The 27,740-nt window shown below is 47.1% G+C and overlaps 1 protein-coding gene across 4 annotated transcripts in view; it reads left to right on the top strand.

Moving 5' to 3' along the window:
* Positions 1-27,740, top strand: part of gyg1a (glycogenin 1a) — a 95,301-nt gene that overhangs the window by 33,689 nt on the left and 33,872 nt on the right. For all 4 annotated transcript variants that reach the window (XM_085989842.1, XM_085989843.1, XM_085989844.1 and 1 more), the window contains exons 3-4: positions 3,194-3,368; positions 20,086-20,248. In XM_085989842.1, the coding sequence (XP_085845968.1) occupies positions 3,194-3,368; positions 20,086-20,248 (338 nt within the window). The remainder of the gene's footprint in view (positions 1-3,193; positions 3,369-20,085; positions 20,249-27,740) is intronic.

Raw genomic sequence — 27,740 nt, 5'->3', positions numbered from 1 at the left:
ATCTGTGCATTTCTAAATGATCACTAACTTGATGTTGAATTTGGATGCAAGGTTCCCCAAACTGACATTCGACTAACTGATCTGTAGTTACCCAGTTTATTCTTCTCCTCACTCCTGAAACCAAACTGTTGCACTTTCTACCTTCCAGTCCCTTATCTAAAGAGGGTTAACCATTGTGGTTCTGGCCTCTGCTACCTGTGACATCCTTCAACAGCCGAGGACTCCCATCATCAAGGTCCCGTGCCTTACCCATCTGGTGTACTGCTAAATTCTTTTCAGAACTGAATCCATTGCCTCCACCATCTTCGCCAAAACTGACAGAAGATTCTAGACTGGTTCAGTGGGTTAAGAAAAGATCTGACGGAGGATCATCGACCTGAAACGTTAACTCTGTTTCTCTCTCCACAGATGCTGCCTGACCTGCTGAGTATTTCCAGCATTTTCTGTTTTTATTTAAGAAAAGATGGATATATTTTAAAAGAGATGAATGTGCTGGAGAGAAGGTTTAGAGAAGAGCAATAAAGCTCTAACTTATGAGAAGATTGTTACACAGCTGAATTGTGTACTCATTAGATTGGATATGACCTCAGGTCTTGAACCCGATGAGTATTTATGTGTAAGCAAGGTTACTGAACTTGGTGTTATTGCAGAACTACAGGATACAAAGTTAACAAACCTCCAGCAGGAGTAGAAATGCCTCCTTTTGTGAAAAGGAGCTGGCTAGCATTTGATTGAAGAAATCCTTGTATTTATTTAGCACCCTAAATTACATTGTTGAAATGTGTCACAAAGTGTTCACATAATGAATGACATGTGGAGTGTGTTGACCCTTATTATAGGCAACCCTTCTGCACCAGCACAATCTCCACAGCAATCGGCTGAATACATTTTTTTTATTTTTTGGTGCTGTTGATCAATAGAACTCTGCTCTTCAAATTACGTAGTACCTTATCCAAAGGACAGTGCCTCTGCCAATGCAGTATTCCCTCAGTGTTGTACTAGAGAGTCAGCCTAGATTGCGCTCAAATGGTGTGTAGCACTCAAGCCCACAGCCTTGACCCAAAGGCAAAAGTGCCACACAGTATTCAGAAAGGATTAGAGATTTTTTAAGGATCGATTATTTACAGTCTGGTTCTTCTGCTGTTGGGCCATTGATGTGTTGTCAGTACAGTGCAACTGCTCAGAGTTGATTAGTTTTTGGTTGATATTGTGGATTTTTGCTTCATTATTATAGGGTTTGGAGACATTTCAGAAGGTTTCTTCTTGAAGGCTTTGCCTGAGGTTGGTTAACTCAGTGGGCATTATCCATGATGAAACAAACTGTTACATTATGGAAGCTTGATGGATGAAGTAGAATAAGAACATATATTAAGAGCATAAGAAATAGGAGCAGGAATAGGCCACTTGGCCCCTCGAGCCTGCTCCGCCATTCAATAAGATTATGGCTGATCTTGGGCTCAAAGCCACTTCCCTGCCCGCTCCCCATAACCCTTCACTCCCTTATCTTGCAAAAATCTGTATCGCCACCTTAAATGCACCATCGAGAGTATCCTGTCCGGCTGCATCACTACCTGGTATGGCAACTGCACCGCCACAGACCGCAAGGCTCTACAGATGGTGGTGAAAGCTGCACAACATACTATAGGAATTAAACTGTACGATAGCAAAATACTGCAGATGTTGGAAATCCGAAATAACAACAAAAAATGCTGGAAAAACTTTTCAGATCAACAATTTCAGATCATAAGCTCGGCCCCCATTTCATTTTTTCTTGTAATTGTTCCACTCCTTTCCCCCCCCCCCCTCTTTCCTTTTGTTTCTCACTCACACCTGGCAGCTATCTTTTGCCCTGCCAGTACACTTTACACCTAATCCCAGCCTATTACCATCTCGTCTAGCTTCTAATCTCTTTTACTTCTTTTGTTTCTTTTATTCTTTTGTCCGATCGCAGCCCTGCCTTCGATCTAGTTCCTTTTCTTTCCAGTTTTGAAGAAGGGTCTGACCCGAAACGTCAACTCAAATTTCTCTCCACGGATGTTGCCTGACCTGCTGAGTTTTTCCAGCATTTTTTGTTATATAGGAATTAAACTACCTGCTGTGCAGGATATCTACCCCGAGAGGTGCCGGGGGAAGGCCCTGAGAATCATTAAAGACGCGAGCCACCCCAGCCACAACCTCTTCGCCCTGCTCCCGTCCGGTAAGAGATACCGAAGCATACGGTCTCGTACCAGCAGGTTCCGAAACAGCTTCTACCCCCAGGCCATAAGACTCATGAACGAATAATTTATTATTATTTATTACTGTTTTATTTATTACTGTATTTCTATTAGTATTTTATCATTGCTATGCCATATTTATTCCAATGTTGGGAGGACTCGTAAAAATCAACATTTCATTGTGCAGTACACACGTCTGCTGCATATATGACAAATAAAATTGAATTGAATTGATTGAATTGAAATGTATTTAATGACCCAGCCTCCATGGATTTACGACCCTCGAAGAAGAAATTCCTCCTCCTCTCAGTTCTAAAAGTGCGACCCGTTATTCCAGGGTAAGCTGATTTGACTGGCAGAGTCCGCTAAAAGCAACAGTTTCTCCAAGTTGGAGCACAACCCCTGTTCCATGCTGCCATTAGCAGATTGGCATGTGGTTCCATCAGGCACACTGCAGTCCCAAGAACCTCAAATGTGAGACTCTAGCCGGATTGGTTAACAAACCTGTACCAATACATGGAAACTCTTATCTCTCCCCTAGAAAAGCCACAGGCTTTGACTATAATCTAGTAGCCATGTCTTTATGGCAGTTGTTTTCAGACTGGAGAAATCACACATTCATTATGGATGAATTCCCAGAGGAGGATAGTCTCTTAATGAGGGTAATGGTCTGTAACTCCGTAACCTTTCGACCCACGTATACATGCAATTTTTTTCCTCTGGATTACTTGAAACTTAAAGTGCAACTGATTCCTAAACTTTTGAGGACAAATGCTTCTCTGGCGCTTTAGCAGATTGGTATCTGTATTTGGAGCAAAGGACCCTGCAGGCGTGGGGGTTAATTGAAAACGTTGCATATTCATTCGGCACCACATTCGAGTTGAATACAATACAAATTGCCTCTGGAAATCCCATAAACATCTGAAATGCAAAATGTGTGTGTTTTATTGTTTTAAAACCTGTCCCTATTTCTCTAGGGCTGTGCTGGAAAGAGTCTTTGATGAGGTTATTTTAGTGGACGTGCTAGACAGCAAGGATTCGGCTCACTTAGCTATGATCAAGAGGCCTGAACTCGGTGTGACGTTTACAAAGCTACACTGTTGGGCTCTCACACGCTATTCCAAATGTATATTCATGGATGCAGACACGTTGGTAAGTGATGGGTTTCCAGATATTGGGGTAGATGACTTAAGTCTTGTAAAATGCCACCAATGCTAGCCAAGAGTCGCCTAAGCATTCAAATTTAGTTTGCACAGTATACTGACGTTGCTCCTTGCTGCTCATGTTACATGACATGACTAAGCTCTATTAGTCCTTATAATAGCTCTGGACAGATTTGTTTTTTCATGTTAACTATGGCAAACCGAATCCAGGAAACAAATTATGACCTGTCCTGAAATTTAGATATTCCATTTAAGTACAAGTTGGAGGAGTAGCTGTACAGTAATCGCTTGATAAATAATACTGTGGATTTATGATGCGAAACATAGAAGATAGGAGCAGGAGTAGGCCATTCGCCCCCTCGAGCCTGCTCTGCCATTCAATGAGATCATGGCTGATCATCCAAATTCAGTACCCGGTCCCTGCTTTCTCCCCATATCCCTTGATCCCTTTAGCCTTAAGAAATATATCCAACTCCTTCTTGAATATATTTAATGAATTGGCCTCTACTGCCTTCTGTGGTAGAGAAAGTCCTGCTTGACCTCGGTTTCTTTCAGGATGTTACAAATGAAGCATCGTTGAAGGCCCTAGGATGTAGTTTATTTGGACGGCCAGAAGGCATGTGACTGCCTCATTTTGAAAGTCTAGACTGAAAATCCGTGGGAATGCAAAGCCGAATTTAGAACTGGATAAGAAACTGGATTGAAATGAAAAGTGCTTGAGAAACGCCGGCCCCCATATTAACGGGGAGTGTGGGAAGCCCAATAGTGGGCAAAGAATCCGACAAGGTCGGGGACGTGGAGGCCCTGCCCCCTGCCGATCAGAACGGCAGGGCCTCATTTGAATATTTCTGGCAGACACCCGCCTGTTAGCCGGCCAGATTGACTGCCTGGCCGGCGGGCTGGATCGTTCAGTAGCGGCAGGAGGCTGCAACTGGGGACCCATGGGGACGTTCCCCGGCAGTCTTGGGGTTGGTTGGGGAGGGGGGGGCGGTGGGGGGAGGCAGAAGCTCCAGGTTGCAATCGGGGTGGGGGGAATGGGTGGGGGAGGAGGAGGAGGAGGCAGAAGCTCCAGGCTGTGATCAGGGCTGGGGGGGGGGGGGGGGAAGTGGGTGGTGGGGGGGTTGGGGGAGGAGGAGGAGGCAGAAGCTCCAGGCTGAGATCGGGCCATAATCTGGCCTGGGCGGGGAGGGGGCGAAGGATTCCAAGGAGTGCTAAACGGAGCTGATCTTCAGTACTGGGAGAAGAGAGAAGCTGTGTAACACTGGCGGCACACTATGTTACAGCTTGCCATGAACAGAGGGACAACCAGTAAACTAAGAAAAGAATATATATAAACAATGCGAATGTATATTTATACACTCGGGGATATACCTGTTTATACACTGTATGAATAGAACTGCGTTTATGTGCTCAACCATAAATGTATTTTGATGCTTTGGCAACATAAGATGTAACTTATCATGCCAATAAAGCGATTTGAATTGTGACTTGCCTTCGTCAGCTGGTGCCTCCCGCCTCTGATCTGCTGCCATTAAGTGACAGCACAGGACTCCCCCTGACTCCCCGTTATGTTTGTCATCGGGCCAAGACCGTTGACTGTTACTCAAGCCCCGTGCCAGCCTTTTGCTTGATTTGGGTTTGTATAAATTTAAATGGACGGGAATGGGGTCAGGATGCTCTATCTCGTGTTTTTTTTTAAATCACCACCCCGACCCTCTCCTGCCTGTCCAGGGGAGGGGTTAAAATCGAGGCCACTGTGTTCGTGAGGGGAGGGTGCTATGCATGAGGGGAGGGTGCTATGCATGAGGGGAGGGTGCTATGCAGAGTACCATAGGAGTCACTGCTTGTCCCCTTGTTGTTTCTTATCTACACAACGACCTGCATACAGAAACCAATTATCTGCTTCTTAAGTTTGCAGATGATACTAAAGTAGGGAGCACAGTAAGGGCAGGGGAATATGGTTAAGGCTTTACAGGAGGATTTAGATCCTTTTGCAACTGAGCTGAGAAATGACAAATTAAATTAATGCTAAATGAAGTATTCTGATCATTTATTTATTAGAAATTGGAAAACTCTCTACTGAGGTTCAGTTTTTACAATGAGCTGTAATGTTACCGTGTCAGCCAGTGACTCAGTGGGTAGCACACCCTCGCCTCTGAGTCAGAAGGTCATGGGTTCAGGTTCAAGTTCCACTCCAGAGACTTGAGCACAAAAATCTAGGCTGACACTCCCAGTGCAGTGCTGAGGGAGCGCTGCACTGTTGGAGGTGTCATCTTTCGGATCAGATGTTAAACCGAGCCCCTGTCTGCCCTCTCAGGTGGACGTAAAAGATCCCATGGCACTACTTCGAAGAAGAGCAGGGGAGTTATCCTCGGTGTCCTGGCCAATATTTATCTCTCAATCAACACAATCAAAAGAACAGATTATCTGGTCATTATCACGTTGCTGTTTGTGGGAGCTTGCTGTGCGCAGATTGGCTGCTGCATTTCCTACATTACAACGGTGACAACACTTAAAAGTACCTCATTGGCTGTAAAGTGCTTTGGGGCATCCGGTGGTCGTGAAAGGCGCTATATAAATGCAAGTCTTTCTTTTAACCAATGTAAAATTCTACATATTGGGACAGAATGAAGGACAGATTTTAGATTTTGAAAGGGAGCTAGGAGCGATGGTAGACTTGGCACTTTTAATGCCGAGACAAAATTTACAAGAAAATGATTAAACTTGCCCATAGAACATGATTTTCTGTGTTAGTATGTGTAATGTACCTAGAAACTGTAACTTGCTGTATCTTAAGTGGGAATGAATGTCTATCATGTTTTGAATGAAATTCTATTTGAATCTGATCAAGAAGCTAAGGTTTTCTAGAGTTCATTTTCTCCCCTCACAATCAAGGCCACCACCTTTTTTTGTAAAGCTGTGTCGTGGAAACACAACGGGGGGGAAATTTAACCCCCAAAAAACGGGTGGCTTTGGTTCGGGTGGGAGGTTGAAAAGCTAAAAATCTGAAACCGCAACCCAACCCGCCCACTTCCGGTTTTAACGGAGGCAGGATGAGGGGCGGGTGGGCGACCAATCCGCTCGCAGGAGGCGGGTTGGTTATTTAAATATTTTAATGTGGCGGCGTGCCTACATTTTAACAGTCAACCTATTTTTAACCACAGTCGGCCAGGTTCCCAGACATAGAAACATAGAAGATAGAAACATAGAAGATAGGAGCAGGAGTAGGCCATTCGGCCCCTCGAGCCTGCTCCGCCATTTAATGAGATCATGGCTGATCATCCAAATTCAGTACCCTGTCCCTGCTTTCTCCCCATATCCCTTGATCCCTTTAGCCTTAAGAAATATATCTAACTCCTTCTTGAATATATTAATGAATTGGCCTCAACTGCCTTTTGTGGTAGAGAATTTCACAGGTTCACCACTCTCTTGAGTGAAGAAATTTCTCCTCATCTCTGTCCTAAATGGCTTACGCCTTATCTTTAGACTGTGACCCCTGGTTCTGGACTCCCCTGCCATCGGGAACATCCTTCCTGCATCTAGTCTGTCTAGTCCTGTTAGAATTTTATAAGTTTCAATGAGATCCCCTCTCATTCTTCTAAACTCCAGCGAGTATAAGCCCAATCGACCCAATCTCTCTTCATACGTCATTCCTGCCATCCCAGGCATCAGTCTGGTGAATCTTCGCTGCACTCCCTCCATGGCAAGAACATCCTTCCTCAGATAAGGCGACCAAAACTGCACACAATACTCAAGGTGTGGTCTCACCAAGGCCCTGTACAACTGCAGCAAGACATCCTTGCTCCTGTACTCGAATCCTCTCGCTATGAAGGCCAACATACCATTTGCCTTTTTAATTGCCTGCTGCACCTGCATGCTTACCTTCAGCGACTGGTGCACAAGGGACACCCAGGTCTCGTTGCACTTCCCCTTCTCCCAATCTATTGCCGTTCAGATAATAATCTGCCTTCCTGTTTTTGCCACCAAAGTGGATAACCTCGCATTTATCCACATTGGGCAGATGTATGGCAGATGCAGTATAATCACCCAACCTGTCCAAATCATACTGGAGTTTCTCGGCATCCTCCTCACAGCACACACGCCCACCCAACTTTGTGTCGTCTGCAAACTTGGAGATTTTGCATCTAGTTCCCTCGTCTAGATCATTAATATATATTGTGAATAGCTGGGGTCCTAGCACTGATCCCTGCGGTACCCCACTAGTCACTGCCTGCCACTCGGAAAAAGACCCATTTATTCCAACTCTTTGCTTCCTGTCTGCCAACCAGTTCTCTATCCAAGTCAGTACCTTACCCCCAATCCCATGTGCGTTAACTTTACACGCCAATCTTTTATGCGGGACCTTATCGAAAGCCTTCTGAAAGTCCAAATACACCACATCCACTGGTTCTCCCTCATCTATTTTACTAGTTACATCCTCAAAAAATTCCAGTAGATTAGTCAAGCACGATTTACCTTTTGTAAATCCATGTTGACTTTGTCCGATCCTGTCACTGTTTTCCAAGTGTTCTGCTATTACAGGAAACTTTGGTTTATCCGGAGGTTGTATGTCCGGAATACTCGATCTAACGGCAAAAATCAGGAGCCGTTTTCTATAAGTTTTTTTAGGTCTCATTCTTTTTTTTCCCCAGTCAGGCACGGCAAGGTCTGTAGCTATAGCAACAGCTTCAGCTAGAGACGCTTGCAGCTGCAGCCGACTCTTTAGAAGCTGTTGCTAAGCAACAGTGTTTGTTGTCAGATACGGAGATGAAAACCTCCATATGCTTCAACATTAACTTTGTATGTCCGGCAGTTTTGATAGATCGGCAACACGCCGGTCCCGTCGGTGCCGCATATCACAAAGTTTCCTGTACATCTTTTATAATGGACTCTAGCATTTTCCCCACTACCAATGTCCGGCTTACCGGTCTATAATTCCCCATTTTCTCTCTACCACCTTTTTTGAATAGTGGGGTTACATTAGCTACCCTCCAATCCATGGGAACTGTTCCAGAGTCTATAGAATTTTGGAAGATGACCAGCAAGCTTACTCTCGTACTCTATTTTCTCCCTCTTAATTAATCCGTTTGTCCTCCTTTGCTGAATCCTAAACTGCTCCCAATCCTCAGGTTTGCTGCTTTTTCTGGCCAATTTATAAGTCGTCCTCCTTGGATGTTATGCTATCCCTAATTTCCCTTGTTAGCCACGGTTGAGACACCTTCTTTGTGTTATTTTTATGCCAAACTGGGATGAACAAATTCTGTAGTTCATCCATGCGATCTTTAAATGTTTGCCATTGCATATTCACCATCAACCCTTTAAGTAATGTTCCCCAGTCCATCCTAGCCAACTCGCGCCTCATACAATCATAGTTTCCTTTATTTAAATTCAGGACCCTAGTCTCTGAGTCAAATACTTCACTCTCAATCTTAATGAAGAATTCGATCATATTATGATCGCTCCGCCCCAAGGGGCCTCGCACAACAAGATTGCTAATTAATCCTTTCTCATTACATAATACCCAGTCTAAGATGGCCTGATCTCTAGTTGGTTCCTCGACATATTGGTCCAGGAAACCATCCTGTATACACTCCAGGAATTCCTCCTCCACAGTATTGTTACCAATTTGGTTAACCCAATCTATATGTAGATTAAAGTCACCCATGATAACTGCTGTGCCCTTATTGCACGCGTCTCTAATTTCCCATTTAATGCCATCCCCCAACCTCAGCATTACTGTTTGGGGGTCTGTATACAACACCCACTAATATTTTCTGCCCCTTGGTATTTCTCAGCTCTACCCATACAGATTCCACATCATCAGAGCAAATAGCCTTCCTTACTATTGTGTTAATCTCCTTTTTAAGTAGCAATACTACCCCTACCTCCTTTTCCTTTTTTGCCTGTCTTTCCTGCCAGACCTCGGGGGGTGGGGGGGGACCCCGACAAGTGAAAGGAGGCGACCAGGGCTGAATCCATGAGTTAATTGCCTTTCCAGCACTGCTTGTGGGTCAGGAGGAGCAGGAGTGCTTCCTCCAGGTCCAACTCGCTACCCAGTGGAAGCCCCACCCACCCACCCCCCAACACAATCTCTCCCACCGCCCCCCCCCCCCCCCCCCCCAACTAGACCTTCCTGCTCTCAGTCCAGCTCGGCTGCGGCCTTGTGTTGCAGGCTTTCCCAACCGACGAGCAGTCGGCCTGTCGATCAGAAACCTACAGAAAGACGTCCCAACATTCAGGGAAACCTGTACTTCCGGGTTTCTTGACCTTTAAAACAGCGCCCCCCCCAACTCTCCACACCCCGAACTAATATCCAGCCCAATATATTTGTTCTTCGGCCTTGGATCCTGTTGTGTCGGTACCTTTCTACCTAGACACAATTTAGGACTCAGAACTCAGAGATTCATACATGAAGTGCTTTATTGGAAGGAATGGAAGTTCTGGAGAGTTCCGAACAAAGAGAGCTAAACTTAACAGAGAACACCCAACCATTTATCTCCTGTGACAGCGCCACCACAGGTGGGAGGAGAACACACAATAGAACACACAATACATAACATTTCCTCCCGTCTTAATGGAAGGTCCACATTATTCCTCAACAGGTAAGTTACTTTCAATGCACTCAACGAACCTAGGGTAGAGGTAGACTGCCTCAAACCTTGACTTTACCCTGGGGTTTATTCTGCCCCAGTCTTGTGGGTAAGTCACTAAGCCTACAGATCCAAGCGCCTTGGAGGCCGCCGCTCTCTGACAGGATACCGGCGGTCATCGCTGGTTTCCACAGCAGTAGGCATTGACACAGGCCTAGATGGAGAAGGTGCCTGTGTCTGTCGAAAGTCAGGAGTTTGCACAGGTGGAACAGTCTCTTTGACTTCCTGTGTTGGAGAAGAGCACTGTGGCAAAGGATGCTGGTTTGCGGTATCATCCGGAAACAGTTCAGGCCAACCAGCCGTTGGAGCCTCTGTGGCTGTGTCTGCTCCTAGCAACAGTTGATCTGTGTGTCTTCTCCAGACGACGTCCTCAGCAGTCTCAACCGTGTAAGACACAGGGCCCGTCTGCGCGATCACCGTAGCAGGAACCCATTTCGGTCCAGTGTTGTAGTTTCGAGCTAGGACGTGCTCTCCCGGATGAAACTGTCTCTCCTTGGCTCTTTTCTCTCTCTTTTCAACTTGAACTTGTTGTTGACAATGGACAACCTGTTCTGCCCTTGGGGGTTTGAGTAAGTCAAAACTTGTCCGCAACTGCCTCTTCATCATGAGCGAAGCGGGGGAAGTTTTGGTTGTGGCATGCGGCTCGTTCCTGTAGGACAACAGGAAGCTGTTCAGACTGATGTGCCTCAATAATTCCGAGACTCGAAGTTAGCAGAACAAAAACAAGGCTTTTATTAACTTAGAAAGTAACACGTAAGAGAGAGAGATGTCTTCCTTCTGGAGACTGAGGCCAGACTGAAGCTAGCTTACAAACGGGGCCAGGTATGGGCGGAGCCCTACACACAGCACATTCCAGTATACAATACAGCACATTCCAGTACACAATACAATGAGGTCTGGGGGAAGGGAAATGACACTGAAACCGATCTCAGTCACAGGCAGTGGTGAATGGAATATTTCACCACATTCACCCCTTCTATAGATTTAGTCTGTTCGGGGGTTTGATAGTCCTCTGCGACCGACGTGGCTGCTGCGGTGCCGCGGGTGTCGGCTGGGTGTCCCCGGTAGCCTCCTGGGTCTCTGCCGGGGGTGCCGCCAGGGTGGTTGGAGGGGTAGTTGGTGGGGGTGCCGTTGGTCGGTGTTCTTCCGGGGGTGATGAAAGAGTAGTGGGTGGGTAAGAGTTGCTGTGATCGTCGTTGCCGCTATTGCCGTGGTTGTTGTCGATGCCGGCTGGGGCGACGTCTTTTATGGACACGGTGTCCTCCCTTCCGTCGGCGTGCCGGACATATGCGTATTGGGGGTTGGCGTGGAGTAGGTGTACTGGCTCCACGAGAGGGTCCGTCTTGTGGCCCCTCACATGCCTTCGCACGAGTACCGGACCTGGGGTGGAGAGCCATGACGGCATGGATACGCCTGAGGTGGATTTCCGGGGAAAGACAAACATTCGTTCATGAGGCATGGTATTAGTGGCCGTACACAATAGCGACCGTATCGAATGGAGCACATCCGAGAGGACTTCCTGCCAGCGGGAGATAGGGAGGCCCTTGGTCCTTAGAGCTAGAGTGACTGCTTTCCATACTGTCCCGTTCTCTCGCTCCACTTGGCCGTTACCCCGGGGGTTGTAGCTGGTGGTACGGCTCGTGGCGATCCCCTTGGACAGCATGTACTGGCGTAGCTCTTCACTCATGAAGGACGCCCCCCTATCCGTATGGATGTAGCTCGGCATACCGAACAGGCAGAACAGGCTGTTGAGGCATTTAATGACCGTGGCGCTGGTCATGTCTGGGCAGGGGAAGGCGAATGGGAACCAGGAGTATTCGTCCACAATGTTCAGGAAGTAAACATTGCGGTCGACGGACGGGAGGGGGCCCTTGAAATCTAAGCTGAGCCGCTCAAAGGGCCGTGTAGCTTTGATTAAGTGGGCTCTATCTGGGCGGTAGAACCGAGGCTTGCACTCAGCGCAAGTGCGGCAGTTCCTGGTCAGGGACCGAACTTCCTCAATCGAGTAGGGTAAGTTACGGGACTTTATGAAATGGAACAGCCGCGTGACCCCTGGGTGGCAGAGGTCGTTGTGGAGGGTCTGTAGCCGATCCCCGGTGGTGCTGGCACACATCCCTCGTGAGAGGGCGTCAGGGGATTCGTTAAGGGCCCCTGGCCGGTAAATGATGTCGTACTCGAAGGTGGAGAGCTCGATCCGCCACCTAAGAATCTTATCATTTTTAATCTTCCCCCTCTGTTTATTATTGAACATAAACGCCGCTGGTCGGTAAGTAGGGTGAAGCGTTTGCCGGCTAGGTAGTGGCGCCAGTGGCGCACTGCCTCCACGATGGCTTGGGCCTCCTTTTCCACGGAGGAGTGTCTGATCTCGGGCCCTTGGAGGGTCCTCGAGAAGAAAGCTACGGGCCGCCCCGCCTGGTTGAGGGTGGCCGCCAAGGCGAAGTCAGACGCATCACTTTCCACTTGAAATGGAGTGTTCTCGTCCACTGCCTGTAGCGTGGCCCGCTCAATATCCTGCTTAATGCTTTTGAAGGCGGCGTGGGCCTCAGCAGAGAGCAGGAAAGAGGATGCTTTCAAGAGGGGGCGGGCTTTGTCGGAGTAGTTGGGGACCCATTGGGAATAATAAGAAAATAACCCCAGGCACCTTTTCAGGGCTTTGGGAGTGTTGGGCAGGGGCAGCTCCCGTAGGGGGCGCAATCGGTCGGGGTCTGGCCCGATTTCCCCATTCTCCACCACGCTGCCTAGTATGCAGAGGCGCGTGGTGTTGTAAACGCACTTGTCCTCGTTGTAGGTGAGGTTGAGTTTTTGTGCGGTTTTCAGGAACCTCTCGAGGTTCGAGTCGTGATCCTGCTGGTTGTGACTGCAGATGGTGACGTTGTCGAGGTAGGGGAAGGTTGCCTGCAAGTGGTGGTCATCAACCATGCGGTCCATCTCCCTCTGGAAGACCGAGACCCCATTCGTCACCCCAAAGGGGACTCTGAGGAATTGGTAGAGGCGTCCGTTCGCCTCGAAGGTGGTGTACGGGCGGTCCTCTGGTCTGATAGGGAGCTGGTGGTACGCTGACTTGAGGTCGATGGTGGAGAACACCCGGTATTGGGCAATTTGGTTCACCATTTCTGATATGCGGGGTAGCGGGTAGGCGTCTAGTAGGGTGTACCTGTTGATCATTTGACTATAGTCGATCACCATCCGTTTCTTCTCGCTACCCCTTACCACTACCACTTGGGCGCGCCACGGGCTGTTGCTGTGTTCAATAATGCGCTCTTTCAGGAGCCTGTCTACCTCGGTCGCGATAAACCGCCTGTCCTCCCAGCTGTACCTCCTGCTTTTGGTCGCTATTGGCCGGCAGTTAGGGGTAAGGTTCGCGAATAGCGAAGGCGGCTTTACCTTCAGGGTAGCCAGACCGCACACTGTGAGGGGCGGCTGGGACCCACCGTACTTGAGCGTGATGCTTTGGTGGTTGCACTGGAAATCCAGGCCCAAGATCACGCTCGCACATAGGTTCTTCATGATTAATACTTTAAAATTATCATATACAGTTCCGTTAACGCACAATTGTACCGTGCAGTAACCCAGAATGGTCGATGTCTGGGTTTTGTCAGCCATAGAGATGGTACCCTGAGTAGGGACCACCTTTAGGGAGAGTTGTTGTGCCAGTTCTGGGTGGATAAAGTTCTCCGTGCTTCCACTGTCGATTAAGCATTTAACCCGGCACCCGTTTACCTCGATGTCCACCATTGATCTGGATAGCGGGTGCGGCCTGGTCTGGTCCACTGTGACCGATGCCACTGTAGGGCCCTGATCGATACAAGATGGCGTCCACGCTGTCTGCTCACAAGATGGCGGACCCCACGAGGTCGGGCAAGATGGCGTCCAAGATGGCCGCTCCCACGGCGCACACGCGGCGGTGGCGGGTTTTCCGGCGGTTGGTTTTCCGGCGGGGTTCCCTCTGCACACCTTCCCGAAGTGCCCCTTCTTACCGCACTTAAAGCAGGTGGTGCCTTTCGCCGGGCACAGGTTTCTGGTGTGCTTTGGCTGCCCGCAGAAGTAGCAGTTGGGTCCCTGACGCGTTGCGGCTGTCGTAGGGCTTCTGGGGGGAGAGCGGGGCCCAGCCGGTGTCGGGCTGTCGGGCGGGGAAGATGCCTTCCAAGATGGCGGCGCCCTCGGTGCACACGTGGCGGCGTGGACGGCGCGGGCTGAAGAGTAGGCGTCCGAGTTTCTCTGGGCCACATCCAGGGATCGCGCGGTGTCCGCAGCCTGTTTCAGGTCCAACCCCGTTTTTTCCAGCAGTCTTTGCCGGATGTAAGTGGAGCTGAGGCCTGTGATGAAGGCATCGCGAACAAGCTCGTCAGTGTACACTGCGGCTTTTACATCTCGGCACTTGCAGTCTTTGCCAAGCATTTTCAGGGTGCTTAGGAACTCCTCCACCGATTCCCCAGGTCGCTGTGCGCGGGTAGCGAGCAGGTGCCTAGCATACACCTCATTCGTAGGCTGCTGGTAATGCGCCTTTAAGATGTCGCAGGTGGCCAGGTATGTCTCGGCGTCTTGGATGAGGGGGTAAACCCGGTGGCTTACCCAATTCCGCAGAATTCCGAGTCTCATCCTCGCAGCGTCCGTAGCGTCTTTGATGGCTGCAGAATTGTCCAGGAAGAATTCCATACACTCAAACCAGTGTCCGAAGCGTGCTGATGCGTCCGGAGCATGTTGATCCAAATCCAAACGTTCGGGTTTCAGGAGTTGATCCATAGTGTTGAAAAATAAGTTAATAAAATTGATGTGCCTCAATAATTCCGAGACTCGAAGTTAGCAGAACAAAAACAAGGCTTTTATTAACTTAGAAAGTAACACGTAAGAGAGAGAGATGTCTTCCTTCTGGAGACTGAGGCCAGACTGAAGCTAGCTTACAAACGGGGCCAGGTATGGGCGGAGCCCTACACACAGCACATTCCAGTATACAATACAGCACATTCCAGTACACAATACAATGAGGTCTGGGGGAAGGGAAATGACACTGAAACCGATCTCAGTCACAGGCAGTGGTGAATGGAATATTTCATCACACAGACGTTGGTGGATTGAGCCCTGACCTTGCGATGCCTTCAAGGCGTGCTTCAAAGTTTGCACAAACTTTTCTGCCTGGCTGTTAGTAGAGGGATGATAGGGCGCAGACCTGATGTGTTGGACACCATTCACATGCAGGAAGGTTGCAAACTCCTGTGATACAAATTGTGGACCGTTGTCACTTACGAGTTGTTCCGGTGAGCCATAACGGCTGAACATCTCACCAAGTTTCTCAATTGTTTTCTCTGCCGTGGTAAACCTCATCACAGCGACCTCCGGCCACTTGCTACGAGCGTCCACAACCGCCATAAACATCTTCTCTTCGAAAGGACCGGCGAAGTCCACATGTGCTCGCTGCCACACTTCTGCAGGCCAATCCCAGGGGTGCAGGGTTGCCAGCTGTGGAACATTCCGGACCCTTTGACATGGGGAACATGTTTTGGCTTTCTCCTCAATATTCCCATCGAGACCTGGCCACCAGAAGTAGCTTCTTGCCATTTCCTTCATCCGAACCATCCCACTGTGGCCTGTATGAAGTTGTTGCAGTATAGGTTCCCTCAGAGGTGGCGGAATGATGACACGGCGTCCCCAAAGAAGACAACCTGCCTGGACGGAGAGCTCATTTCTTTTTGAAACGTAAGGTTTCAAACTAGGAGTATCTCCTATAGCTCTCCCTCGAATGACATTGTCCATTACCTCAGACAGGACTGGATCGTTGCGGGTGTACCTTCGCACCTGAACTGCAGTGACAGGTGCTCCCTCCACTTGTCTAAAGTAGAAGATGTCTATCTGACGAGGCTCTGGGGGAGTAACAGGCAAGGGTAGCCTCGAGAGACCGTCTGCGTTGCCGTGCAAGTCTGATTTGCGATATTTGATGTCGTATGTGTGTCCTGACAACAGTAAAGCCCACCTTTGCATCCTGCTTGCAGCGAGAGACGGAATTCCGGTGTGGGGCCCGAAGATTGAAGTCAATGGACGGTGTTCCGTCAGGAGTGTGAACCTTCTCCCAAACAGGTACTGATGAAATTTTCGAATTCCAAAAACAATTCCCAACGCCTCGCGCTCGATCTGCGCATAGTTACTCTCGGCCTTGTTCAAGGTGCGTGATGCGAAGGCGATAGGTTTCTCTTCACCCAAAGGCATGATGTGGGATATGACTGCTCCCACACCATATGGTGATGCATCACATGCTAGGTGCACGGGTAGCTTTGGGTCGAAGTGTGTCAGGACCTCCAATTTCAGCAATGCTTTCTTTGCTTGGGCGAAAGCTTCGTTGCACAGTTCAGTCCATTTCCATGTTTTGCCTTGACATAGCAACTGATGTAACGGCTTCAGCAATGTTGCTAAGTCTGGAATAAACTTCCCATAGTAGTTAAGTAGCCCCAGAAATGAACGTAACTGGCTCACATTCTGGGGTGCTGGGGCCTCCACGATCGCCTTGACCTTTGACGGCGCCTTATGCAGGCCAGTAGCGTCAATCACATGCCCCAGGTACTCAACTGAAGACTGAAAGAATTCACATTTGTCTTTACGAACTCTGAGTCCGTACTCTTTCAGTCGTTGTAGTGTCGCATCCAAGTTCAGAAGATGGTCCTCCTCATTTGTCCCAGTGACAAGGATGTCGTCCAAGTAGCACTGGACTCCTGGCAGTCCACTCAAAATCTGATCCATTGCCCTTTGGAATAGAGCAGGGGCCGACGTAATTCCAAACGGAAGGCGGCAGTACCTGTATAGCCCCTTGTGTGTCACAATTGTCAGCAGCTCCTTTGATTTGTCATCGACATGCATTTGTAGATAAGCCTGGCATAAGTCTATTTTGCTGAACTTTTGCCCTCCGGCCAGGCCCGTAAAAAGATCATCAATGAGGGGAAGAGGGTACTGTTCCGCAGACAGCACCGGGTTAATAGTCACTTTAAAATCCCCGCAGATTCGAACAGATCCATCCTTTTTCAGGACAGGAACAATGGGTGTGGCCCATTTGCTCACGCTCACAGGCTCCAGGACTCCATTCTCGACTAAGGCCTCCAAGTTAGCCTCAACTTTTGGCCTAATTGCATAGGGTACAGGTCGGGCTTTGTGAAACTTCGGCTTGCTGTCAGGATTAATGTCCAGTCTCACGCTGATCTTTTTCATGCTCCCAAGTTCCCCATTGAAGAGTTCTGCATGTTTGTTTAACACTGCAGTCAGACCTGACTCCCCTTTTGACATCATGCGGACTGCAGGCCAGTCCAGCGTGATTTTCTCTAGCCATGCACGTCCCAGTAGCGATGGGTAATTTCCCTTTACCACATATAGTGGCAGTTTTGCAGTCTGTCCGTTCAATTTAACTGTCACCTCAATGACGCCTCTCATGGCCACAGGTTCGCCGGTATACGTCTTTGGCGCAATGTTTGTTGGCTGAAGGGTAAGATGCTTTAGCATTTTGTTGCAGACAGTGTCTGAAACAAGGGACACAGCCGCGCCTGTGTCCATCTCCATCCGCACTGATTGTTCCTCCACCAGTGGTGACACCCAGTAGCCATTTGAATCACCTGCAACCGTCAGTATGTGCACCTCTTCCTCCTCCGAGGTGTCGCTCCCCTCTGTTTTGCTTGTTCCATCATACTGCACTGAATGAACACTCTTTTTCCTCTCTTGTCCAAATACTGACATTTTGCTTCCATGCTTCCCAGCTCTGTCTGTTCTTTTTTTACCTCTACAGGCGCGTTCAATGTGACCCTTTTTGCCACAATTTCGGCATTCCAGCTCCGTACACCAGCAGTCATTAGCGTGATGGCCCGTTTTCCCACAACGGTAACATGTGCCGTTCCGCGCATCTTTAGGCTCAGACGACACCTTGTGAACTCTCCCTGTTGAACTCAACTGGTGAGCCTCCTTTTCCGCCATCTCCATGGAGACACTAACTTCAATGGCCTTTTCAAGAGTAAGGTTGTCCTCAGTAAGAAGGCGCTTCTGTGTGGCTGCATTTTGCAGACCACACACAAGTCTGTCTCTAATGGTGTCATTCAGCACCTCCTTGAACTGGCAGTGTTCCGACAACCTTTTTAAAGCAGCAATAAACATCGTCACTGATTCCCCCTCCTCTTGATTCCGTTTGTGAAATCTAAATCTCTCAGCAATAACCAGAGGTTTTGGTGAAAAATGTGCTCCAAGAATTTCCACTAGTTGCTTATATGTTTTAGTTCCTGGCTTATCTGGCTGCACGAGGCTGCGAAGTAAATTGAATGTCTTCGGCCCGATTACACTCAAAAAGTTAGGCACGACCTTTTCATTTGCCAATACAAAATAGTCAAAACGTTCCGTATATGCGCTCCATTGCTCCACATTTTCATCAAAATCACCGATGTTTCCTAATATAGTAGTCACCTCACGTTTCAAATTAAATTTTCTGTTTACTCACTGCACCCGTAACGTACGCAGATTCATCCGCTCCTCGTTGCCACTTGTTGTGTCGGTACCTTTCTACCTAGACACAATTTAGGACTCAGAACTCGGAGATTCAAACATGCAGTGCTTTATTGGAAGGAAAGGAAGTTCTGGAGAGTTCCGAACAAAGAGAGCTAAACTTAACAGAGAACACCCAACCATTTATCTCCTGTGACAGCGCCACCACAGGTGGGAGGAGAACACACAATAGAACACACAATACATAACAGATCCCATCACCATCAGGGGCTGAGTGGAACAGAAACGTGTTGGTATCGTAAGTGACTGACCAAGTTTCAGTGTTCCCATCTCCAACTGATTTGGGAGACCAGTAATAATGTGATAACATTTCTAAATATAGTTTTGGGAATAAATACTCTTGGATACTGTCGTTATACAGCCCGATCCTAGAACATTCCCTCGAGCTATCCCTCAACCATCGCACATTCTATCGAGCTTGTCTGTATTGCTGTGGAATGTAATTGAAGGACTGGATCAAGCAAACGAGAAATAATTGCTCCAGCATTCTGCAGCTTCTCTGACTCATTCCAGTTTTGAGAATAGGAAAGGGTATGTTTACTCAAAGGGTTAATTTTAGTAATTTAGTCACATGTGGTTGACTGTATGCCAAAGGCATGAGAGATGATGGGGTAGAGTTCCACTTGCTGATGCTATAATTGGGGTGGGAAGATTTGTTTGTTGTCAGTATGCCAAAAAAGTCACCTCCAATTGAAGTAATTCTCATTGCTTTCAAATGCCTTCCAACGGCTCCATTAGACAGCACATTAGAATTCCTTGCATCCATTCATGTGTCTACAGTAACCATAAAATTGCTTATTCCTTGTGTCTGAAGAGACAGCCAGTTTGTCTTCAGTTATGTTTTAGAGCTTCTCTTCTAAATGGCTGACTGCTGTATAATCAACTGCCTAAAGAAAGAACGAACTTGCATTTATATAGCGCCTTTCGTGGCCTCAAGATGTCCCAAAGCATTTTCCAGCCAATGAAGTACTTTTGAAGTGTAGTCACTGTTGTAATTTGGGTCCTACAAACAACAATGAGATGGTGCAGCCTAATGATGTCAGTCTAAAAAGGCTGTGACTTGCTGAATACTGTACTTTATCCACTTACAGCCTTACCAGGTGTGCCTGAAATGTCAAGTCACTCTGTGAGTTGCACATTGGCACAGTTTGCAGTTCACTTTGTGCTGTCAGTGTACATTAACTCGCGTACCTTTTTTCAGTAAGCTCACTTATACCTTTCTTCAGCAGTATAAGTAGTTGCCACAGTGGGTTTAAAAGGAAAGCACGAACCAGTTTATAATGCTGCCATTCTCAGCTGACTTTAGATGATGTTCAAGTACATAGAATCATAGAGACAGCACAGAAGGAGGCCATTCGGCCCATCACGCCTGTGCTGGCTCTTTTGAAAGAGCTGTCCAATTAGTCCCATTCCCTGGCTCTGGCTCCGGCTCCATAGCCCTGCAAACTTTTTCCCCTTCAAGTATTTTCACTGTTTTGTTTTAGATGGGCCACGAATGTTTCCTGTAACCAGTGCTTCTGATCGCTTTAACAGGTATTATGCAACATCGATGAACTCTTTGAAAGGGAAGAATTGTCTGCGGCACCGGATCCTGGTTGGCCAGATTGTTTCAATACGGGAGTTTTTGTTTACCGCCCTTCCATTGCAATCTACAACGAACTTTTACAGTTTTCGACAGAAAAGGGCAGCTTTGACGGTAGGTTTCATTGCCGGAAAGAAAGTCTTGTATGTTACCTCTGACCCCTTTACTAGATATTGCAACCAATTGCCTTTATACTAATGTATCTCATTGGCCAGCATTCTACATGTTTTCACTCGGGCTGTGCATTAGTACAAATTGTGTGCTGGAATTCAGGTATGAAGTCACCCAAGTTGAATTTAAGCAAGCAGTGTGACACCACCTCATACAGTACTTAAAAAAAATTAATTATTTCTTGGGATGTGGGCGTCGCTGGCAAGGCCAGCATTTATTGTCCATCGCTGGTTGCCCTTGAGAAGGTGGTGGTGAGCCGCCGCCTTGAACTGTTGCAGTCCATGTGGTGAAGGTACTCCCACAGTGCTATTAGTGGGGGGGTGGAGATGGGGGTGGAGTTCCAGGAGGATTTTTACCCAGCGACCATGAAGGAACAGCGCTACATGTTCCAAGTCGTGATGGGGAACTTGGAGGTGGTGGTGTTCCCCATGCACCTGCTGCCCTTGCCCTTCTAGGCGGTGGAGGTTGTGGGTTTGGGACCACTTTAACATTGCACTAGGTGCAGTATATCTGCAGCTGGTACAAAGCAAAACTTTGGTAATATTTAAAGCCTAAATAGTTCCCGGGCTGTCAAATGGTGGTGAGCTTAAGTTGTACTTCATTTCTAATCACATTGGATGTTGGCAGAGAGCCAACCATTCTGCTGGTTCTTTAATATAAAAATGCAAAGTTCTGTTTATTTTCCTGGACGGTTGGCAGTATAACTCTGCTCTGCTCCCCTCACCCAGGTATTTACCGGTTGACTATAGTTTAAAAGTCCTGACCTGACCCGAATTAGGGAGATAGCTAGTGGTAATAACTTCCAGATAATTTAAAATTTGGATTTGCAAAGTGTTAAACATTTGAGAAGACTCCTTGCGGTGTATAAACGCGCTTGTTTCAAGTGTGAACTTGACCTGTTGGCAAAACGGTGGTGGCACTTGCTCCCAGGTCTATTCATAAAGTGTTTTGACACAGTCTCACAGGCACAATTGGTTTGATGATGGAAATGCTGGAAGCACCTGAGTAAACTCTGCTATATAAGGACTAACTATAAATAAAGTTGTGAATCAAGGCAGTGAGTGCTTTCGGCTTATCCTGCTCCAGCCATGGCTATATAAAGAAAGTTGACTAAATCCCTTTTAGATTACAATGAACTTTCTTCTCCATATAAAGAAATGTGCAAATGGCAATAACAGTGTAATCTAATATATAAAGACTTAGTAAATGATCAAATGCTTAAAGTTTGAGGAACATGAATACAATACTGGAAAGTGTGAGGTTATGCACTTTGGCAGGAAAAATCGTAGAGCAAGTTATTATCTTAATGGCAAGAAACTGGAAAGTACTGAAGTACAAAGGGATCTGGGGGTCCTGGTGCACGAAACTCAAAAGGTTGGTATGCAGGTGCAGCAAGTGATTAAGAAGGCCAATGGAATGTTGGCTTTCATTGCTGGGGGGATAGAATATAAAAATAGGGAGGTATTGCTTCAGTTGTACAAGGTATTGGTGAGACCGCACCTGGAATACTGCGTACAGTTTTGGTGTCCATACTTAAGAAAGGACATACTTGCTCTCGAGTCAGTACAAAGAAGGTTCACTCGGTTAATCCCGGGGATGAGGGGATGGACATATGAGGAGAGGTTGAGTAGATTGGGACTCTACTCATTGGAGTTCAGAAGAATGAGAGGCGATCTTATTGAAACATATAAGATTGTGAAGGGGTTGGATCGGGTGGATGCGGTGAGGATGTTCCCGATGATAGGTGAAACTAGAACTAGGGGGCATAGTCTTATAATAAGGGGCTGCTCTTTCAAAACTGAGATGAGGAGGAACTACTTCACTCAGAGGGTGGTAGGTCCATGGAATATGCTGCCCCAAAAAGCTGTAGAAGCTACATCATTACATAAATTTAAAACAAATAGACAGTTTCCTAGAAGTAAAGGAAATTAAGGGTTACGGGGAGCGGGCAGGAATTTGGACATGAGTCTAGGTTCGGATCGGTCATGACCCTGTGGGTAGCAGAGCGGGCCCAGGGGCCATGTAGCCTGATCCTGCTCCTATTTCGTGTGTCTAATTCTGTTAGATTCAGGAGATGGTTCTGTGATAGTCGATTGGCGGTTAGGATCAGACCAGCCATGATCTTATTGAATGACGGAGCAGGCTCGAGGGGCCGATTGGCCTACTCCTGCTCCTATTTATGTTCTTATGTTCTTAAAATGCATTTCATTGCCTCTTAATACAATGGATGCAATATCGCTCTCACTCGCTCGCTCTCTCACTCGTGTTGCAAGAAAAGCAGTGGTCCTAATAGCGACCCCTGGGGAACACCATTGTACCTTCCTCCAGTCCGAAAAACAACTGTTCACCACTACTCTCTGTTTCCTGTCACTCAGCCAATTTCATATCCATGCTGCCACTGTCTCTTTTATTCCATCAAAATACTCCATCAACTTAGTTAAACACGATTTGCCTTTAACAAATCTGTGCTGGCTTTCCTTAATTAATCCACACTTATCCAAGTGACTGTTAATTTTGTCCCTGATTATTGTTTCTAAAAGCTTCCACCTACCAAGGTTAAACTGACTGGCCTGTAGTTGCTGGGTTTATCTTTACACCCTTTTTTGAACAAGGCTGTAACATTTGCAATTCTCCAGTACTCTGGCACCACCCCCGTATCTAAGGAGGATTGGAAGATTATGGCCAGTACCTCCGCGATTTCTTCCTTCACTTCCCTCAGCATCCTAGGATGCATCCCATCCGGTCCTGGTGACTTATCTACTTTTAAGTACAACTAGCCTTTCTAGTACCTCATCTTTATCAATTTTTACCCTATGCAGTATCTCCTCTACCTCCTCCTTCACTATGTCTATGGCAGCATCTTCTTCCTTGGTAAAGACAGATGCAAAGTACTCATTTAACACCTCAGCTATGTCCTCTGCCTCCATGCGTAGGCCTCCTTTTTGGTCCCTAATTGGCCCCACCCCTCCTCTTGCTACCCTTTTACTATTTATGTGCCTATAGAAGACTTTTGGATTCCCTTTTATGTTGGCTGCCATTCTACTCTCATACCCTCGCTTTGCCCCTCTTATTTTCTTTTTCACTTCTCCTCTGACCTGTCTATATTTAGCCTGATTCTCAGATGTATTCTCGACCTGACATCTGTCATACGCCCCCTTTTTCTGCTTCATCTTACTCTCTATCTCATCATCCAGGGAGCTCTGACTTTGGTTGCCCTACCTTTCCCCCTCATGGGAATGTACCTCGACTGTACCCGAACTATTTCCTCTTTAAAGGCAGCCCATTGTGCCACTACAGTTTTGCCTGCCAATCTTTGACTCCAATTTACCCGTGCCAGATCCGTTCTCATCCCACTGAAATTGGCCTTCCTCCAATTAAGTATTTTTACTCTAGATTCCTCAGTGCTTCTCGACGGGTCCTAAATGAAAGTTCCTTTAAGACTCTGCTTTCAGAGAATATTGTTTCTGACTCTGAATGACAGTACAGCAGTTACCACCTCCCTCTAAATCAGTAACATAAGAAATAGGAGCAGGAGTAGGCCATACAGCCCCCCGAGCCTGCGCCTGCCATTCAATAAGATCATGGCTGATCTGCTACATCAACTCCACTTTCTTGCCCGAAGCCCATATCCCACGATTCCCTGAGAGTCCAAAACTCTCAGCCTTGAATGTATTCAATGACTGAACATCCACAGCCCTCTGGGGTAAAGATTCACAGCCCTCTGATCTCCATATCCCTTGATTCCCCTAGAATCCAAAAACCTATCTATCTCGGCCTTGAATATACTCAAAAGACTCTGTATTCACAGCCCTCTGGGGCAGAGAAGTCCAAAGATTCACAACCCTCTGAGTGAAGAAATGTTTCCTCATATCCGTCTTAAATGGCCTACCCCTTGTCCTGAGACTGTGCCCCCTGGTGAATGGCGGAGCATTCTTCTTGAATGCAGGCTCGAGGGACAGTGGTGAGTCTATTCTGTTTGCCACTGACTAGGAAATAGGGTTAGGCTTTAAGTGGACAGAAGCACATAGCAGTCGTGTAGGTCTTTCCGGATTCAAATGTTTGCCCAGGCTGTGCAATAGGAGAGCTACTCTTTTTAAAAGAATTTAAATTATATATTTTATTTGGCGGACTTGCTAGCACCACCGATGGCAATGCTTAGCCGACAGTAGGAGATGTTATCTGATGAGGTGGAGTACATTTAAACCAGGTTCTAAAGTGAAAGTTCTTCTAATAGATTGGCGCCCAAATTCCCCAAGTATTTTAAACTAGCCTACTGAAAAATAAAGATTTGAAATTAGCATTGATTAAACATAAAATCTCGCAATAACACTGATCAGTACAGGTAGACTACCCTTTATCCGAACTTCCGAAAACCGAAACCCTCTAAAAACCGAAGGTTTTTTCGTTCAGCGTAAGTCGTGCGCACGACATGACCAGAGTGGCGCACGACTTACGCTGAGCAGGGCAGAGGGTCACTGAGTTCCCTCCTGGGTAGGAGATTGCAGGCCGAGCCGGGCAGTGTGAAGGAGGTATACTGGGAGAGTGAACCCAACAATACAGCGGCCCGTCCGATAGCTGCAGCGGCCTGTCCGATATTCTTTTATCCCCCCCCCCACCCCTTCGGATAAGGGATAGTGTATCCTTTTTCCGCACTTCCGAAAACCGAAATTCTCTGAAACCCGAAAGTGTTTTCGTTCAGCGTAAGTCGTGCGCACGACCCCGACCCCGACCCCCCGTCGACCCCCCCCGCCGACCCCGACCCCCCGCCGACCCCCACCCTTTCGGATAAGGGATAGTGTACCAGCCTTTATCCGCACTTCCGAAAACAGAAAACCTCTGAAAACCGAAAGTGTTTTCGTTCAGCGTAAGTCATGCGCACGACCCCGACCCCCGCCGACCCCCACCCCGACCCCCCCGCCGACCCCGACCCCCCGCCGACCCCCACCCCCGACAAATTTCCCAGTCTTATAAAATACCTTCCGAAATCCGAAATTTTCCGAAAACCAAAACACGGCTGGTCCCGAGGTTTTCGGATAAAGGATAGTCTACCTGTACTACATCTCAAGTTTTGCTCAGGCCACCGTAAAATCTTTTTCAGTTGCATTCGCACTTCCTTTAGCTTTGCAGCGACGCTAAAGATGGTGCTTAAATGGGGGGTTGGTGAAAGATCAAAGTGAAGTCCAGACCTGGCTCTGGACCCTTCCTCCCCCAGCACCTTGTGGTTTCAGGCCTGAAATGGAGATCTCAGTGTAAATGTGGTCCTCTGCAGTTCAGTTCCCAAGGGGTAAGGGGCAGTAAAACTCACGTCCAAGATGGTTCCCCAATTGGCCGCCTCTCCTGGAGACGATGTTAAAAATGTTTTTAATGGTGACTAAATTGACAAGTGTTTTGAGTGCAAGCATCATGACCTCGCAATGCTAAGATATTGCTGGAAACGTGGGTGCACTCCAAACTCGGGAATTAGTTCGATGGCTGAAGTGCAAATGGATCGATGCACTACCCAAGAGAGGCGAATTAAACCTGGGAAGTTGTTATCCTTTTGAAATATCTAAACCATTCTAGTCCATCCAGAACCAGTTTCAGGTACACCTAAATGCCATCTAGAGGATTATCGCTGATGCGTGACCCTGTTTAACCCTAAAAACAATAACTCTCTTTTTCCTAGCGATTAACGTATTGAACCATAAAGTTCTGCAACTTTTCACCAACTACCTATATTGCAGATCTGATGAGGCTAAATTCTATTGATGTACCAGGCAAACAGTGTAGTAGAGGAGTACGTCACAACTGTGTCCTTGCAAAAATACACTGAGGTCATTTTAACTTTAGCCGATGGTGTAAAACTGGCGATATCAGATCGGCCGTTGGAAACTTCACGGGGAAAGAAAAATCAGGAGCGGTGTATAACTGGCGGCCCATCCAATATTGTCTGTTTTACACTATTGCCCAAAGTCAAAATTACCCCCATTAGATGTACTGCATAAACAATGAGATGGCTCTTGTTGGCTTACTAAGATATCCCGTTCATTGCTAATTTTGACATTGTGGGTTTGTTTCCCTCTATATAATAATGCCCTTCAGAGCCATATGGAGGCAGTCAACCTCCTTCCTCTTCTGGTTCACAACAACACATTTCGAGTAAGCACGAGACACCTCATAGTGGAGTATATGGAACAGACTTTATTGATACTCAGTACAGGTGACCAGCCTAACTGTCATCGAGTCATAGAGTTATACAGCACAGAAAGAGGCCCTTCGGCCCATCGTGTCTGCGCCGACCATCAATCCCTGTCCAGTCTAATCCCATTTTCCAGCATTTGGTCCATAGCCTTGTATGCAATGGCATTTCAAGTGCTCATCCAAATGCTTCTTGAATGTTATGAGGGTTCCTGCCTCTACCACCCTTTCAGGCAGTGAGTTCCAGATTCCAACCACCCTCTGGGTGAAAAAGTTCCTCCTCAAATCCCCTCTAAACCTCCTGCCCCTTACCTTGAATCTATGCCTGTATACAGAGACTGGCTTTTCCGCTTCAAGTTCTATCTTTCGAGCCCTCAAAGAAATGCTGAAAACCATGCTCCTTTATACACCATATATTTTGCCGACATCAATGTCACAGATAAGACTTCATGATGTATCTATTCCTAAATCCTTTGAAGACAGTCTATTCATGTAAACCATTGTAGTTATTTACTCCAAAGCTACTTCCCCTAAACAAGAATTCCTGACGTAATAGTTACTAACATCTTTGGAGAATAAGTTTAATTAACTAACTGTTCTCTTTCCATACTATAGGTACTGGAAACCTTTACCTATGTTTATTACCCTAGCCCCTGAAGTTGCATTGTAATCACTCATGGCTGATGTCATTACTGTCATGTATTTCTGTGCACAAGCACATTACACATCAGAAGACAAGCTATGCCTTCTTCTCCCAATACTTCAAAGCCTATTGTTACATGATACAAAGTTCGACTGTTAAACTTTTAACTCTACACAACGTCCAACACCATGTAGTAGCTATATTGAAATGACCCCTCTTGTTACATGACTAGCATTTACATTGGCAGTTGAGAAGCTCTTGCTGTAATTACAAGGTACACAAAGAACTCCCAGAAGATTAGCGCGTAAAGTTAAAGCACATGGGGTTGGGGGTAAGGTACTGACTTGGATAGAGAACTGGTTGGCAGACAGGAAGCAAAGAGTTGGAATAAACGGGTCTTTTTTCCAAGTGGCAGGCAGTGACTAGTGGGGTACTGCAGGGATCGGTGCTAGGACCCCAGCTATTCATTAATATATATATTAATGATTTAGACGAGGGAACTAGATGTAATTTCTCCAAGTTTGCAGACGACACAAAGCTGGGTGGGCGTGTGTGCTGTGAGGAGGATGCCGAGAAACTCCAGTATGATTTGGACAGGTTGGGTGATATGGCAGA

This window comes from Somniosus microcephalus, chromosome 6 (assembly GCF_052327205.1).
Source record: "Somniosus microcephalus isolate GS21.2 chromosome 6, FLI_Smic_1.0, whole genome shotgun sequence".
In the NCBI taxonomy this organism is placed as follows: Eukaryota; Metazoa; Chordata; class Chondrichthyes; order Squaliformes; family Somniosidae; genus Somniosus; species Somniosus microcephalus.
The sequence above is the reverse complement of the archived record's forward strand: the minus strand, read 5'-3'. Positions and strand labels throughout refer to the sequence as shown.